Below are 18,423 nucleotides of genomic sequence, written 5' to 3'. Positions count from 1 at the left end.
TTTCGGCCGAGGCTGCCTCTCTTCCTTGCTCGGGCAGGCTTCGGCGTTCGTCGTCTCCGGAATACTAGCTGCCACCATTGTATGTTTCTATGTTCGTTTGGTCTGGTCTGGTATTGTACACCTGTTATCGTTTAGTGTCATTAGTGTCCTATAAGTTCTCGTTGTGTTTGTCAAGTGTTGTGTGTGATTGTTTTCACTGTCGTGCGTTTTGCTAGTACGTTTACATGTTTGCTCGGTTGAGCTGTTCTCCATTGTGTTGGAGTGTTTTGTCGCACCTGTTTTGTGCGCCCGTTTTGTTTTCGCCTGCGTGCGGAGTTCTCGCCTCAGGGCATTTATTCGTGCTTGTGTTTGTGCATCCACTAAAGTATTTTGGACTTACTTTCTGCGTCCTGCGCCTGATTCCACCACCACACCCACCTACAGCAACACTGACAAAATCAAAATATATGTTATATTTGAGATTCTTCAAAGTAGCCACTCTTTGCCTTGATGACAGCTTTGCACACTCTTGTCATTCTCTCAACCAGATTCATGAGGTAGTCACCTGGAATGCATTTCAATTAACAGGTGTGCCTTGTTAAAAGTTAATTTGTGGAATTTCTTTCCTTCTTAATGTTTGAGCCAATCAGTTTTGTTGTGACAAGGTAAGGGTGGTATACAGAAGATAACCCTATTTGGTAAAATACCAAGTCCATATTATGGCAAGAACAGCTCAAATAAGCAAAGAGAAACGACAGTCCCCCATCATTACTTTAAGACATGAAGGTCAGCCAATACGGAACAAGTTTCTTCAAGTGCAGTCGCAAAAACCATCAAGCGCTATGATGAAACTGGCTCTCATAAAGACCGCCACAGGAAAGGAAGACCCAGAGTTACCTCTGCTGCAGAGGATAAGTTCATTTGAGTTACCAGCCTCAGAAATTGCAGCCCAAATAAATGCTTCACAGAGTTCAAGTAACAGACATCTCAACATCAACTGTTCAGAGGAGACTGTGTGAATCAGGCCTTCATGGTCGAATTGCTGCAAAGAAACCACTACTAAAGGACACCAATAATAAGAAGAGACTTGCTTGGGCCAAGAAACACGAGCAATGGACAATTAGTCCGGTGGAAATCTGTCCTTTGGTCTGATGAGTCCAAATTTGAGATTTATGGTTCCAACCGCCATGTCTTTGTGAGATGCAGAGTAGGTGAACGGATGATCTCAGCATGTGTGGTTCCCACCGTGAAGCATGGAGGAGGAGGTGTGATGGTGTGGGGGTGCTTTGCTAGTGACACTGTCAGTGATTTATTTAGAATTCAAGGTACACTTAACCAGCATGGCTACCACAGCATTCTGCAGCGATACGCCATCCTATGTGGTTTGTGCTTAGAGGGACTATAATTTGTTTTTCAACAGGTCAATGACCCACAACACACCTCCAGGCTGTGTACGGGCTATTTGACCAAGGAGAGTGATAGAGTGCTGCATCAGATGACCTGGCCTCCACAATCACCCAACCTCAACCCAATTGAGATGGTTTGGGATGAGTCGGAACGCAGAGTGAAGGAAAAGCAGCCAACAAGTGCTCAGCATATGTGGGAACTCCTTCAAGACTGTTGGAAAAGCATTCCTCATGAATCTGGTTGAGAGAATGCCAAGAGTGTGCAAAGCTGTCATAAAGGCAAAGGGTGGCTACTACTTTGAAGAATCTAAAATCAAAAAAAATATGTTGATTTGTTTAATACTTTTTTGGTTACTACATGATTCCATATGTGTTATTTCATAGTTCTGATGTCTTCACTATTATTCGACAATGTAGAAAATAGTAAAAATAAAGAAAACCCTTGAATGAGTTGTGTCCAAACCTTTGACTGGTACTGTATACTGAACAAAGTGTTGGTCCCATGTTTCATGAGCTGAAATAAAAGATCCCAGAAATGTTCCATACACACAAAAAGCTTATTTCTCTCAAATGTTGTGCACAAATTTGTTTACATCCCTGTTAGTGAGCATTTCTCCTTTGCCAAGGTAATCCATCCACCTGACAGGTGTGGCATATCAAGAAGCTGATTAAACAGCATGATTATTATACAGGTGCACCTTGGGCTAGGGACAATAAAAGGCCACTCTAAAATGTGCAGGTTTGTCACACAACACAATGCTACAGATGTCTCAAGTTTTGAGGGAGCATGCAAATGGCATGCTGACTGCAGGAATGTCCACCAGAGCGGTTGCCAGAGAATTGAATGTTCATTTCTCTACCATAAGCCGCCTCCAATGTCGTTTTAGAGAATTAGGCAGTACATCCAACCGCACTAAAAACAGCAGACCACGTGTAACCATGCCAGCCCAGAACCTCCACATCCGGCTTCTTTACCTGCGAGATCGTCTGAGACCAGCCACCTGGACAGCTGATGAAACTGAGGAGTATTTCTGTCTGTAATAAAGCCCTTTTGTGGGGGAAAATAACAATTCTGATTGGCTGGGCCTGGCTCCCCATGGCTGTGCCCCTGCCCGTTCATGTGAAATCCATAGATTAGGGCCTAATTTATTTATTTCAATTGACTGATTTCCTTATATGAACTGTAACTCTTGTCTCTCGTCATCATTGACCCTCTGGTAGTTAGCTACTGTACATGCCAATGATTTGTTTAACATAACAATGTGGAATGAATAGAACGAACGACTGGGTCAAAACCAATGTTGTATATAAACACTGGATTCCTGATGCCATGTATTGACCAGTGAGAGGCTTTGAAGCCACTGGTCAGCCATATAGGCACTCCCCAGAAGTTGCAGTCCTCCATAGGAATGAATGGAATTCTACAGTATTTCAATAAAATGTTTAAAGGACAAAATTACATGTTTTTAAGTATTTTGTTGTTGTAGTGGGGACAGTATTTGTTTTTCCTTGTTAAGGAAAAACAAATATTTGTAGGTTTAGCTCACATAATACAATTTAAAAGTATGCATTAAGGTGTCTGTAATAGAATAAACGTGGCAAAAACTTTAATAAATGCATTTCTATAGCTTCCAAAACGTTTTTACAATGGTGGGGGAGTGCCAAGATAGAGGCAGAGCCCCGTCAGTCATCTAGTGTATATATAAATCATTGGTCAAAACATGATAATATAATTAATGACCAGCCTGTTTGGTTAGCAACTTCAGAACTAACAACTGGCTTTTAACTGGACTATATCGTCTGTTGGAAGGAAGAAATAAAACGAATGTAATATATGTTGGCAACTGTTTTATAAAATAAATAAGGCCCTCAAACCCGGGAATTATGGTGTGATAACTCCCTCCTAAGGGCTGTTACCCGGCTCTTGGCTTCGCTTCGGGCCTAAGAACAGTCCTTAGTCGGGAGCTATCACACGATAATCCCAGGGTTGTCATGCTTTATTGTTTAAATATAATTGGTTGTCAGTTTGGGTTGCTGTGGATGCTGCTCAATGAATTTGTGAAAACAGTAATGAAGAGGACAGAGAGGGAGAGAGAGAGGAGAGAAAGAGAGAGAACAAGAGAGGGGGGTGAATGGCCTGACTAAAGCAGGGAGGCTACTGAATCCATTAAAAGAGATACTCACAGTCTCTCAGAATCCACCAGCTCTTTGGCGACGTAGAAGGCTCTGGACCGCCCATCAATCTGGGTGACAGAAGTGAAAGCAGCAGGAGATGAATGAACAGAGCTGATGTTGAAAGGCTCTATGTGTGCACGTATTCCTGTGAAACATAAATAGCAACAGCTACGTGGGGAACAGGAGACTGACGAAAAGCAAATTCAGATTTTTGTAGATTTTCTGCTGTCAAAATAAGACTGATTATTTAATTAGTGTGGAGTATAGACGGGAAAGCTTTTTCAAATACACAGGTTTAAATTCAGATGCATTATGTATGAGAGGCTGACTGGCTGCGTTCGTGGCGACAACAATGCTCCCCATTGATTTAGAGGGTAATCACTAGCCTCTAAACCTCTAGGACCTACCATAAATATGAACAAATTTTAGGGAATTATGGCCATTAGTCTTACTCTTCTAGTTTTTTCCTAAACCAGAACCGTTTACAAATATAACCATACTAGCATGTTGATCCTCACTTCCTTAGAATGTGACCCAAACCCACTTTCATCCAGAGAACTGTTCCTGGGACTGGCTCAACTATTTCTCTCCTTATTGTGTTTTTCTTTTGAAGAAAAAGAAAACATGGAAATGTGAGTCAAGTGGCCGGAGCCAGGCTGATATTATTGTGGCAGAGGGATGGGGTGGGGTCCATCTCTGGGCTGCTATAAAATGGCTGATTGAATAGAAAGGAGGAGGAACCAGGAGTTTCTACAGCAAGTGATACACATCATTGAATGTGGTAGCCAAGTTAAATATTATTTTGTGGATAATACAAGTAAAGGCCATCTGTCTTAGAAAAATTTGCTCATAACCCAAATCTTTGAAGATCTGTGAAACCTGTGACTTAATACATGTTCATAAAATGACATAGTCTATTGTTTCTCCTGCTGGATGTCTCACCTGTTTGTCGTAGCCATGCTCCACTCCTCCCTCCTCCTCCTCTGAGGTACATCCATGGTCCTCCTCAGCTGAGAGCCCTGCTGGAGTATGGTTCACTGGGAAAGGCTCGGTGTAGGCACTGCAACATCAGGGAGAGAAAAGAAGACAGTCAAACTTACTCTTCATTTTTCAATGCACCGCTCATCCTGCCCTTGCGTGTAATATCCACTCCGCTGTGTGAGTTTGAGTGTGTGTGTGTGTGTGCGTGTCTACGTCCTAAAGTAGTACTATGGATGACCGGAGCCAGATTGCAGGGACATTAACAGCATGTGAACAGGTTCATCACAGAGAGACAGACCAAAGGGACACACACACATATGCGCGTACCATATGCGCGTACAACCTCTGTTTTATGAAGCACAAATTACTTTCACATTTAAAATTCAAATATGTTTGCCTGATTCCATATGATATACAGTTGAAGTCGGAAGTTTACATACACTTAGGTTGGAGTCATAAACACTCGTTTTTCAACCACTCCACACATTTCTTGTTAACAAACTATAGTTTTGGCAAGTCGGTTAGGACATCTACTTTGTGCATGACACAAGTAATTTTTCCAACAATTGTTTACAGACAGATTATTTCACTTATAATTCACTGTATCACAATTCCAGTGGGTCAGAAGTTTACATACACTAAGTTGACTGTGCCTTTAAACAACTTGGAAAATTCCAGAAAATTATGTCATGGCTTTAGAAGCTTCTGATAGGCTAATCGACATCATTTGAGTCAATTGGAGGTGTACCTGTGGATGTATTTCAAGGCCTACCTTCAAACTCAGTGCCTCTTTGCTTGACATCATGGGAAAATCAAAAGAAATCAGCCAAGACCTCAGAAAGAGATTGTAGACCTCCACAAGTCTGGTTCATCCTTGGGAGCAATTTCCAAACGCCTGAAGGTACCACGTTCAACTGTACAAACAATAGTACGCAAGTATAAACACCATGGGACCACGCAGCCATCATAGCGCTCAGGAAGGAGACGCGTTCTGTCTCCTAGAGATGAACGTACTTTGGTGCGAAAAGTGCAAATCAATCCCAGAACAACAGCAAAGGACCTTGTGAAGATGCTGGAGGAAACAGGTACAAAAGTATCTATATCCACAGTAAAACGAGTCCTATATCGACATAACCTGAAAGGCCGCTCAGCAAGGAAGAAGCCACTGCTCCAAAACCGCCATAAAAAAGCCAGACTACGGTTTGCAACTGCACATGGGGACAAAGATCGTACTTTTTTGAGAAATGTCCTCTGGTCTGATGAAATAAAAATATAACTATTTGGCCATAATGACCATCTTTATGTTTGGAGGAAAAAGGGGGTAGCTTGCAAGCCGAAGAACACCATCCCAACTGTGAAGCACGGGGGTGGTAGCATCATGCTGTGGGGGTGCTTTGCTGCAGGAGGGACTGGTGTACTTCACAAAATAAATGGCATCATGAGGAAGGAAAATGATGTGGATATATTGAAGCAACATCTCAAGACATCAGTCAGGAAGTTAAAGCTTGGTCACAAATGGGTCTTCCAAATGGACAATGACCCCAAGCATACTTCCAAAGTTGTGGCAAAATGGCTTAAGGACAAAAAAGTCAATGTATTGGAGTGGCCATCACAAAGCCCTGACCTCAATCCTATAGAACATTGGTGGGCAGAACTGAAAAAGCGTGTGCGAGCAAGGAGACCTACAAACCTGACTCAGTTACACCAGCTCTGTCAGGAGGAATGGGCCAAAATTCACCCAACGTATTGTGGGAAGCTTGTGGAAGGCTACCCGAAACGTTTGACCCAAGTTAAACAATTTAAAGGCAATGCTAGCAAATACTAATTGAGTATATGTAAACTTCTGACCCACTGGGATTGTGATGAAATAAATAAATCATTCTCTCTACTATTATTCTGACATTTCACATTCTTAAAATAAAGTGGTGATCCTAACTGACCTAAGACAGGACATTTTTACTAGGATTAAATGTCAGGAATTGTGAAAAACTGAGTTTAAATGTATTTGGCTAAGGTGTATGTAAACTTCCGACTTCAACTGTATGCCTACTGTGGCGAATATTGTGGCCAAGACACATCTCTCCATAGTGCGCTCTCTTGCCAATTGAGAGCGTTTTTTTGTTGTTGCATTGAACATGTTAGAACATGTTGTTTTCCCAAGTTAAACTACATACACATGAACATTCGCAAGACTCTATCTATCAAGTGTATTTTCTTTGCTGATAGTTCTTGGAGCTTCTCGTCTGTTTCTAATGTCCTGTTCCTGTATAACGTTCTAGGCTATGTGAACTACCAGCGAGGATGTCACTATTTTGCATCGACTGTGAATTTTGAATTAAATGGCGTTTCCTTTGTGAACGGGTTCTGATGAAGATCATGTCTGCTTATGATTATACACTGAGTATACCAAACATTACGAACACCTTCCTAATCTTAAATTGGACCCCTGCCTTTTGCACTCAGAACAGCCTCAATTCGTTGAGGCATGGACTCGACAAGGTGTCGAAAGCGTTCCACAGGGATGCTGGCCCATGTTGACTCCAATGCTTCCCACAGTTGTGTCACTGTGGTGGTGGACCATTCCTGATAAACACGGGAAACTGTTGAGCCTGAACAACCCAGCAGCGTTGCAGTTCTTGATACAAACCGGTGTGCCTGGCACCTACTACCATACCCCGTTCAAAGGCACTTAAATCTCATGTCTTGCCCATTCACCCTCTGAATGACACACATACACAATCCATGTCTCAATTAAACATCCTTCTTTAATCTGTCTCCTCTCCTTCATCTACACTGATTGTAGTGGATTTAACAAGTGACATTAATAAGGGATCATAGCTTTCACCTGGATTCATCTGGTCAGTCTATATCATGGAAAGAGAAGGTGTTCTTAATGTTTTGTATACTCAGCGTACAAATGTAATGAAGGATTTTGGAACATGCCTTTTACATTGATTACCAGTTGAGCGATTAATTGTAATTTCGACAGTGGTTTGTCCCAGGGAGGGGCTTGTGATTATAAGCGCCTGTTTTGATCTTCTTCGACAGATTCTGTTCGGTAAATGTGAAGGGAGGCTGACGTAAGCCTGGTATACCCCAACCTGAGTCTCAAGGAAGTAGACAGGTTTGCCTGCTCCAAGGCATTTTGTTTTGCATTTAAGGATTATTGTGAAGTTTGTAAATGTACTGTATATTTTAGATTATTTGTAAATTTTGCACCTGTGCACCACCATCTTCAACTGTAAGTAAAAGCACAACTTCTGCACCGGAACCAGCCTGCCTCCAGCAACACTTCTTCCCATATACGACTGCTTCAAGAGAAGGTCCCTATTTTACCAACACCAGAGTTCATCACAATCCTCAGCTTCTCCAATAATATCTCACTCTTTGAATAGTACTGTACTCTCTCTCCCAGAGTCTAGGCACACAGGACACAATTGGGCTCGTAAAGCAATCAGGTACTATAGAGCTACATTAATGACAATATACATAAACCATTACAGAACAGTTAGATTGAAATATTTGACTTTTACTGCCTACTAAGGGTCATTTCAAGAGTGAACTTCTGCTCAATGTCACGATCGTCGGAAGGAGCGGACCAATACGCAGCGCGTGGAGTGAACATGATGACTTTATTTATAAAGCAACCACGTAAAAACAACAAAAGACGATAGTGAAGTCCTAACGTAACAATACACTGAACTTGGAACAATAACCCACAAAACAAAGGTGAAAACTGACAGTTTAAATATGGCTCCCAATCAGAGATAACGAGCCGACAGCTGACACTCGTTACCTCCGATTGGGAGTCATTGACTACAACATACAACACCTAGAAAAACAACCCACAGACCTGCAAACATAGAAATACACCCGACAGAACTACCAACATAGAAAAACACCCAAATCCCCAACAAAACAACATACACTCTAGCTCACATACAAAAGTCCTAGAGCCAGAGTGTCACAGTACCCCCTAAAGGTGCGCACTCCGGGCGCACCAGCATACGCTCTAGGGGAGGGTCTGGGTGGGCGTCTGTCCACGGTGGTGGCTCTGGCCCCGGTCGTGATCCCCACCCCACCACAGTCACAAACTGCTTAGTAGGCAGTACCGGACTAAGGGACAGCACCTGACTAAGGGGCAGCACCGGACTAAGTGGCAGCACCGGACTAAGGGGCAGCACCGGACCAAGGGGCAGCACCGGGCTAAGGGGCAGCACCTGACTAAAGGGCAGCACCGGACTGAGGGGCAGATCCTGGCTGGCTGGCTCAGGCGGATCCTGGCTGGACGGCTCTGGCGGATCCTGGCTGGCGGAAGGCTCTGGCTGATCCTGTCTGGCGGAAGGCTCTGGCTGATCCTGTCTGGCAGAAGGCTCTGGCTGATCCTGTCTGGCAGAAGGCTCTGGCTGATCCTGTCTGGCAGAAGGCTCTGGCTGATCCTGTCTGGCAGAAGGCTCTGGCTGATCCTGTCTGGCAGAAGGCTCTGGCTGATCCTGTCTGGCAGAAGGCTCTGGCTGATCCTGTCTGGCAGAAGGCTCTGGCTGATCCTGTCTGGCGGAAGGCTCTGGCTGATCCTGTCTGGCGGAAGGCTCTGGCTGATCCTGTCTGGCAGAAGGCTCTGGCTGATCCTGTCTGGCGGAAGGCTCTGACGGCGTTGGGCAGACGGGCAGTTCAGACGGCGTTGGGCAGACGGACAGTTCAGGCCCCGTTGGGCAGACGGGCAGTTCAGACGGCGTTGGGCAGACGGGCAGTTCAGACGGCGTTGGGCAGACGGACAGTTCAGGCCCCGTTGGGCAGACGGCAGACTCTGGCCGTCTGAGGCGCATCGTAGGCCTGGTGCGTGGTGCCGGAACAGGAGGTACCGGGCTGAGGACACGCATCTCAGGGCTAGTGCGGAGAGAAGCAACAGGGCTTGCTGGACCCTGGGAACGCACATGACGCCTAGTGCGGGGAGCCGGAACAGGGCATGCTGGACCCTGGGGACTCCCATAACGCCTAGTGCGGGGAGCCGGAACAGGGCATGCTGGACCCTGGGGACTCCCATAACGCCTAGTGCGGGGAGCCGGAACAGGGCATGCTGGACCCTGGGGTCTCCCATAACGCCTAGTGCGGGGAGCCGGAACAGGGCATGCTGGACCCTGGGGACTCCCATAACGCCTAGTGCGGAGAGCAGGAACAGGCCGGGCGGGGCTGGCGACGCGCACCGTATCCCTGGTGCGAGTGGCCGGAACAGGCCGGGCCGGGCTGGCGAGCGCACCGTATCCCTGGTGCGTGGAGTAGGAACAGGCCGGGCTGGGCTGGCGACGCGCACCGTACCCCTGGTGCGAGTGGCCGGAACAGGCCGGGCCGGGCTGGCGAAGCGCACCGTATCCCTGGTGCGTGGAGTAGGAACAGGCCGGGCTGGGCTGGCGACGCGCACCGTATCCCTGGTGCGAGTGGCCGGAACAGGCCGGGCCGGGTTGGCGAAGCGCACCGTATCCCTGGTGCGAGGAGTAGGAACAGGCCGGGCTGGGCTGGCGACGCGCACCGTATCCCTGGTGCGAGTGGCCGGAACAGGCCAGGCCGGGTTGGCGAGCGCACCGTATCCCTGGTGCGAGGAGTAGGAACAGGCCGGGCTGGGCTGGCGACGCGCACCGTATCCTTAGTGCGAGGGACCGGAACAGGCCGTACCGTACGGGGAACACACACTACTGGCTGCACCACGGGACTAGGAACGGGCCGGACCGAACTGGTTACACACCCCAGTACCTCACGCCGTGCCTCAACGCTTTCCTTCCCTGCTTTACCCAGTTGCCCCCTTGACCTGGTAGCCCACTGAATCCGTCCCTTCTCTGCCTCCGTCAGCCCCCTTAACCTGGCAGCCCTCTGACTCTGCCTTGTGGCAGCCTCCTGCTGCTCCGTCGCCCAAGCCATGTGCCCCCCCAAAAAAATTTCTTGGGGTTGCCTCTCGTCCTTCCGACGATGATGGCCCTGCTGATGCCGTTGCTCCTCTCGCCGTCGCCTCTCCACCGTCTCGTTCCATGGTCGGCGATCCATACCATCTAGGATCTCCTCCCAAGTCCAGGACCCTTTACCTTCCACCAGTTCCTTCCATGTCCAGACCCTTTGTTCCTGGACGCGCTGCTTGGTTCCTTTATGGTGGGTTATTCTGTCACGATCGTCGGAAGGAGCGGACCAATACGCAGCGCGTGGAGTGAACATGATGACTTTATTTATAAAGCAACCACGTAAAAACAACAAAAGACGATAGTGAAGTCCTAACGTAACAATACACTGAACTTGGAACAATAACCCACAAAACAAAGGTGAAAACTGACAGTTTAAATATGGCTCCCAATCAGAGATAACGAGCCGACAGCTGACACTCGTTACCTCCGATTGGGAGTCATTGACTACAACATACAACACCTAGAAAAACAACCCACAGACCTGCAAACATAGAAATACACCCGACAGAACTACCAACATAGAAAAACACCCAAATCCCCAACAAAACAACATACACTCTAGCTCACATACAAAAGTCCTAGAGCCAGAGTGTCACACTCAACCTCTGTTATAATAGGAAGCCCAATGGTTTATTATCATATATCTATTCCACATTTAAAATTCAATGTTTCCCTGGTTCCATATGCAATACACACTGTGTATAATTTTGCCATCAGGAAAACTGGCAATACGAACAATACTTGAAAGACTTTGAAATGCTCATTACACAGCAATATAATTATAATTATGCCAGCAATCGCTTTGTCTTTGCAACCAGTGTCTTCCTTAATACCTGTGAGGTAAATCTACTGTGACAAATTCAGAAGAGCATCCAGAGATTTTCTACTACAAGCCCTGCATATATGTCCCCCTTTTCCAAGGATTTGATGGGGTATATAATATGTAATTCAATTGGGCTAAACATTAAGTATTTACATATGTATTCGGTGCAATCACAGGTCAGGTGCTATTCTGTCCTTGTAATAGTGCTATTAAAGAAAATAGGAAAAGCTGAAATAGGGTCGTTAGTTGACTCAACAAGGGAAATGTAAACGCAGATGGGGATTTAAAAACATAAGAACAGTTTTAAATTGTTTTGTGCTGTTTGTGTTGATCATTACGTGTGACCTATGGCTGTTGTGCTGCTAGTTGTCTGACAGTGTTGTATGAGGCGGCATGCTAAGATTCTGGCCCCTGACTGTGACTGCCATGATAGAGCATCAACACAAACAACAGGAGAGCATCTGAGAGGCTATTTGTCTATTGAGTGGGGCCTGGGTCATGTCATACTGTGAGAACCCAGTTTAAATTGTCAAGACTGGGTCCCACTTGCTCTTTACATTAGGGTAAATCAGAAGTGGCACCACAGGTCCCAGAGTGGTGTGGCAACAGAAACAATTCTGGGGCCGGTAGTTTTTCCTGATCTGGTAACCTAACCAGGTAAAACTCTGGACCTTATACAGTATGACGTGAATTATCTGTTGTAAAACAATTTAATATGGGCTATGATAGGACCGTTTTTAAAAACTCCTGGAAAACCCCCTGGCCTTGGGGAGGATGAAAACCATGTCAAACTGCAGCAACCTTGTACTTGTTCATATGAATTATATTTTAAAGGGAAAAATAAACATGATTGGACAATACAACTCACAGGGCTGAGCTTGCTTTATGCAGGTTTGCATCCCTGCCCTATGCAACTGTAGGCCTAATAAAAAATTAAGTCACAGTCTATGTCAGCTATTGTGTTTGTTGATTAATTCCAGTTAATAATTTTGGATAGAAAAAGTCTAGGTAGCCTAGTCAGCCCAAGTTTGAATATAAACCACATTTTCTCCCATTCACATTTTCTTACAAACAAATGGGCTATAAATACACAACGTTACCCCTTCGTTTACCCTGGCCAGAGGGACAGGGCGCATAGTAGGCTAGACTAAAAAGATTTGGCATGGGTCCTCAGATCCTCAAAAAATTATACAGCTGCACCATCGAGAGCATCCTGACTGGTTGCATCACCGCCTGGTATGGCAACTGCTTGGCCTCTGACCGCAAGGCACTACAGAGGGTAGTGCGTACGGCCCAGTACATCACTGGGGCAAAGCTCCCTGCCATCCAGGACCTCTATACCAGGCGGTGTCAGAGGAAGGCCCTCAAAATTGTCAAAGACTCCAGCCACCCTAGTCATAGACTGTTCTCTCTGCTACCGCACGGCAAGCGGTACCGGAGTGCCAAGTCTAGGTCCAAAAGACTTCTCAACAGCTTCTACCCCCAAGCCATAAGACTCCTGAACAGCTAATCATGGCTACCCGGACTATTTGCACTGCCCCCCCACCCCATCCTTTTTACGCTGCTGCTACTCTGTTAAGTAAGTATTTATGCATAGTCACTTTAACTCTACCCACATGTACATATTACCTCAACTACCTCAACTAGCCGGTGCCCCCGCACATTGACTCTGCAACGGTACCCCCCTGTATATATAGCCTCCCTACTGTCACTTTATTTTACTGTATATATAGCCTCCCTACTGTCACTTTATTTTACTTCTGCTCTTTTTTTCTCAACACTTTTTTTGTTGTTGTTTTATTCTTACTTTTTTGTTTAAAATAAATGCACTGTTGGTTAAGGGCTGTAAGTAAGCATTTCACTGTAATGTCTGCACCTGTTGTATTCGGCGCATGTGACCAATAAAATTTGATTTGATTTGATTTGATTTGATATACAGTTGCTGTTGTTAGTAGCCGACAGTTGATCAGACTAAAAAATAGTTTTGTTTCCATGCAATACATCATGTCAGATAGCTAATGTTTAGGTGTATAGGCTGCTACATTTATGGAAGAGTTTTTGCTTGTGTCGGTCGGGAGTGATGTGTTATAACGCTTGCTGAATAAATACTGGATAAGTTGAGATAACGCCTTGAGTTTTGTGCCCGGCCCGCGCAACCTACAATTTACGTGAATCTGAATGGTCAAGACCCCTTAAGAGCCTGCAGCAGCACTCCGATGTGAAGGACTGTCACAATCGTTCATGAACGAGAAGGACCAAGGCGCAGCGTGATATGCATTCATATTTATTAACAACTAAACACACGACAAAACAACAAACGAAACGGGAAGTCCAAGATAGCACACACACAACATACCTTACACGGAACAAGATCCCACAACTAACAGGTGCCAAAAGGCTGCCTAAGTATGGTCCCCAATCAGAGACAATGAGCTACAGCTGCCTCTGATTGGGAACCACCCCGGCCAACATAGATCTGCACATGCTAGATCTAAAACATAGAAATCAACATAGCAACACACAACACGGAAAATACACACCCTGACTCAACAAATACAAGTCCTCAGATTCAGGGCGTGACAGTACCCCCCCCCCCCCAAAGGTGCGGACTCCGACCGCGCCACATAAACATAACAGGGTAGGGGCCGGGTGGGCATTCCGCCTCAGAGGCGGATCCGGCTCCGGGTGTGACCACCACTTACTCTCCACCTCCCCGTTGCGCCCCTGGTCTGGTCTGGACCTTGGCGCGCTGCTTCCCCTCTCCTTCCTCCCACAAAATACCAAGCCCTGTCTGGACCCTGGTGTGGGAGACCCCGAACCTGGAGAGGGGCTGACGTCTGGGTCTGGACTGGAACCGCTGACTGGAGCTGGACCCGACGACGGTGGATCGAACTGCTCTGGTTCCGGAGTGGAGCCGCTGACCGCAGCTGGATCAGGCACCGGTGGAGCGGACTGCTCTGGCTCCGGAGTGGAGCCGCTGACCGGAGCTGGAATGGGCCGGACTGGGCTGACGACGCGCACCACTGGCTTGGTGCGGGGAGCAGGAACGGGCCGTACCGGACTGGTGATGCGCACCACTGGCCTGGTGCGGGGAGCAGGAACGGGCCGGACGACGCGCACCACTGGCTTGGTGCGGGGAGCAGGAACGGGCCGTACCGGACTGGCGACGCGCACCACTGGCCTGGTGCGGGGAGCAGGAACAGGCCGGGCTGGCGACGCGCACCACTGACTTGGTGCGAGGGACAGGGACAGGTCGGACCGGGCTGGCGATGCGCACCACTGGCTTGATGCGAGGAGCAGGAACGGGCCGAACCATACTGGGAACACCCACCACTGGCTTAGTGCGGGAATCAGGAACGGGCCGGACCGGACTGGCGACACGCACCACTCGATTGGTGCGAGGAGCGGGACTGGGTTCCCTTCATTAACCCCCGCTCCTTCTGCTGCCTAACCAGCTCCTCTCGCCGTGCCTCTACACTTTCCTTCTGCTCCCTCTGAACCAATGACCCCCTTAATCTGGCGGCCTCCTCTGCTAAACGGCTGAACTGCTCTATCGCGGCCTCCTGCTGCCTCGTCGTCCACGGCGTGAGCCCCCCCCTAAAAAAAATGTGGGCTTGTCTCTCCCCCGTGATCATGGCCTCCATCCCTCTTGCCAGACTCTCGCTCATCTCCTCCCAAGTCCATCCTCTCTCCTCGTCACGCTGCTTGATCCAGGATTGGTGGGATCTTCTGTCACGATCTTTCATGAACGAGAAGGACCAAGGCGCAGCGTGATATGCATTCATATTTATTAACGACTAAACACACGACAAACGAAACGTGAAGTCCAAGGTAGCACACAAACAACATACCTTACACGGAACAAGATCCCACAACTAACAGGTGCCAAAAGGCTGCCTAAGTATGGTCCCCAATCAGAGACAACGAGCTACAGCTGCCTCTGATTGGGAACCACCCTGGCCAACATAGATCTGCACATGCTAGATCTAAAACATAGAAATCAACATAGCAACACACAACACGGAAAATACACACCCTGACTCAACAAATACAAGTCCTCAGAGTCAGGGTGTGACAAGGACAGAGAAATTGTGCGCGAGTTGTCAAATCATGTGGCAAATCGGTCCAAAAAACAGCACCTTTACCCTTTTGCTTGTATATATTTTATTAAACTAAATCAAAAGTGGTATGGCACTGCTACACCAGATTAAAAAGTGGTGTGGCAAATGCTGCCTTGCCCTGGGGTAAATCCATTTGAATTGAATTTGAATTTTTTAACCCCTTTTTCTCCCCAATTTTGTGGTATCGAATTGGTAGTTACAGTCTTGTCCCATCGCTGCAACTCCCGTACGGACTTGGGAGAGGCGAAGGTCGAGAGCCATGCGTCCTCCGAAACACGGCCCTGCCAAGCCGCACTGCTTCTTGACACACTGCTCGCTTAACCCGGAAGACAGCCGCACCAATGTGTCGGAGGAAACACTGTACAACTGGTGACCATGTCAGCGTGCATGCGCCCGGCCCGCCACCGGAGTCGCTAGAGCGTGATGGGACAAGGTCATCCTGGCCGGCCAAATCCTCCCTTAACCTGGACGACGCTAGGCCAATTGTGTGCCACCTCATGGGTCTCCCGGTCGCGGCCGGCTGTGACACAGCCCGGATCTGTAGTGACCGCTGCGCCACTCGGGAGTAATTTAATCACTTTTTGACAGCACCCCTTTTGATTTGAACGAAATCGTCCATTCATATTTGCCCATTGTAGAAGTGCTCAGAAAGTGACTTTTTGGACCTGAATTCTAAAACATTCAAAAGGTGCTCAATGTTAACCCATTTCTGAAAACCCACCATACCATAAGACATCCATGTCTTCATCACTGGAAAATATAAACCAGTAACCCCTCCTCTGTTCTACCAGTGAAGACAACAGGACATTCTAGTTCTAGGTCGGACCTTACATTCCTGATAACACCACACCTCGTCTTGTTGTTCCAGTCCTGGGGGAGTCTGGTAACCCCCCCCACACACACCCCATCCAGCCCTGGTGACACTGATCTCCTCAGTCTTCCCCTACCCACTCACTCTTGTCTCCCTCCCTCCCTCCGCCCTTATCCTGCATTTCCTGTAAACAGCAGAGCGGTGTGGAAGCCTTTAAGGCAGGACTCTTCCTCCCTGGGGATGACCTGGCAATGACCTCAGAGGGCCTGGCTCCAGGCCTGCAGTACCCCACACCCGTCCCCGCAGTCCGCCCGGCGACCTCGCCACAGTGGACAGCCACCGCCCTCTACAACAACGCACTCAGAACGGCTGTCTGAGCAGAACTAACAGAACACATCACAGAGGCAAAGAGGAACTTTTAGTACAGGCTGCACTAAGGATTTACCTATCATGCTGCTGTATCTCAAGGTCGAGTAAAGCTTTTTACCATAAATAAGAATAATGGGCAGGTCTCTCTCACTCTCTCTCTCTCTCTCTCTAAGACTATATTTGCATATGTTGTAGACTAAATTAATATATAAATCTATAACAAGAGCTGCACAATATATACAGTATGTACACTCACCGGACAGTTTATTAGGTACACCCATCTAGTACCGGCTCGAACCCCCCTTTGCCTCCAGATCAGCCGGAATTCTTTGGGGCATGGATTCTACAAAGTGTCGGAAACGTTTGTTGCTCAATTGGTATCAAGGGACCTAACGTGTGCCAGGAAAACATTCCCCACACCAGTACACCACCGCCACCAGCCTGTACCAGGCAGGATGGGTCCATGGATGCTGCTGACACCAAATCCTGACTCTGCCATCAGCATGACGCAACAGGATCTGGGATTCGTCAAACCAGGCAATGTTTTTCAGTCCTCAATTGTCCAGTGTTGGTGATCACGTGCCCACTGGAGCTGCTTCTTCTTGCTTTTAGCTGATAGGAGTGGAACCTGGTGTGGTCGTCTGCTGAAATAGCCCATCTGTGACAAGGATCGATGAGTTGTGCATTCCGAGATGCTGTTCTGCACACCACTGTTGTACTGCGCCATTATTTGTCTGTTTGTGGCCCGCCTGTTAGCTTGCATGATTCTTGCCATTCTCGTTCGACCTCTCATCAACGAGCTGTTTTCGCCCACAGGACTGCCGCTGACTGAATGTTTTTTGTTTATTTCACCATTCACAGTAAACGCTAGACACTGTCGTGTGTGAAAAGCCCAGGAGGGTGGCCATTTCTGAGATACTGGATCCGGCGGCACCTGGCACCGACGATCATACCACACTCAAAGTCGCTTAGGTCACTTGTTTTGCCCATTCTAATGTTCAATCAAACAGTAACTGAATGTCTCGATGCCTGTCTGCCTGCTTTATATAGCAAGCCACAGCCACGTGACTCACTGTCTGTAAGAGCGATCCATTTTCGTGAATGGGGTGGTGTACCTAATAAACTGTCTGGTGAGTGTGTATATATATATATATATATACTCTTGACTATTGTGGTTTGGTCTGTTGTGGGGTTATTCCAGTGGGATGACATTAGTTCATTGGTGCTGTTGATCCTACTGGTACTGCATGGTACAGAGAGTCATCACAGAGCACATTGACTGCCCCCTGAAAAGAACACAAGCACAGTCAAGACGCCTTCCCTTCTGACATGATGCTTTCTCACAGAGCTCACCCTTCTGTTTGTCCCCATACAGCTATGTTGGCAAGGGCAAGACAGTCTCAGTCTGACCTAGTGAGCTCCAGCTCTGATCCAGCAGCACCCTAGTTTAAACAGGCACATTCATTCATTAATGTCTGCATAAATTCTTACTTTGCATTTCTTTACCCTGCCTTAGTTTACACTTACAAACAAAATGTGTTTTTCTTTGCTTTTCTATGCTAAACAGTGTTTGAACTGTGTTGTACATTAATCAAACCTGGTGTAAAAAGATACTGTAGCAACATTCTAACGTTGTGGTAACTATTTGCCTATTATCCCTTTGTCCCACTTCAGCCCACTGTCCCTTGTCCCTCTGTCCTCAACAGTCTCACTCCTCTCTATTGGGCAGCAAGAGAAGAGTGTTAACTTCTGAATACATGCTCAATAAATCACCCTGCCATCATCGGCCCGCCGGACTAGGACAGTGGCA

General features: G+C 47.2%; 1 protein-coding gene across 1 annotated transcript in view; it reads right to left on the bottom strand.

Annotated features, from left to right (window-relative positions):
- Nucleotides 1-18,423, bottom strand: part of LOC121574963 (FYVE, RhoGEF and PH domain-containing protein 5) — a 95,515-nt gene that overhangs the window by 73,045 nt on the left and 4,047 nt on the right. Inside the window, exons 2-3 of the mRNA XM_041887670.2 lie at nt 4,503-4,620; nt 3,570-3,628 (exon numbers count right to left, since the gene is read on the bottom strand). Of these exons, the coding sequence (XP_041743604.2) occupies nt 3,570-3,628; nt 4,503-4,620 (177 nt within the window). The remainder of the gene's footprint in view (nt 1-3,569; nt 3,629-4,502; nt 4,621-18,423) is intronic.

This window comes from Coregonus clupeaformis, chromosome 10 (genome assembly GCF_020615455.1).
Source record: "Coregonus clupeaformis isolate EN_2021a chromosome 10, ASM2061545v1, whole genome shotgun sequence".
Taxonomy (NCBI): domain Eukaryota; kingdom Metazoa; phylum Chordata; class Actinopteri; order Salmoniformes; family Salmonidae; genus Coregonus; species Coregonus clupeaformis.
The sequence above is the reverse complement of the archived record's forward strand: the minus strand, read 5'-3'. Positions and strand labels throughout refer to the sequence as shown.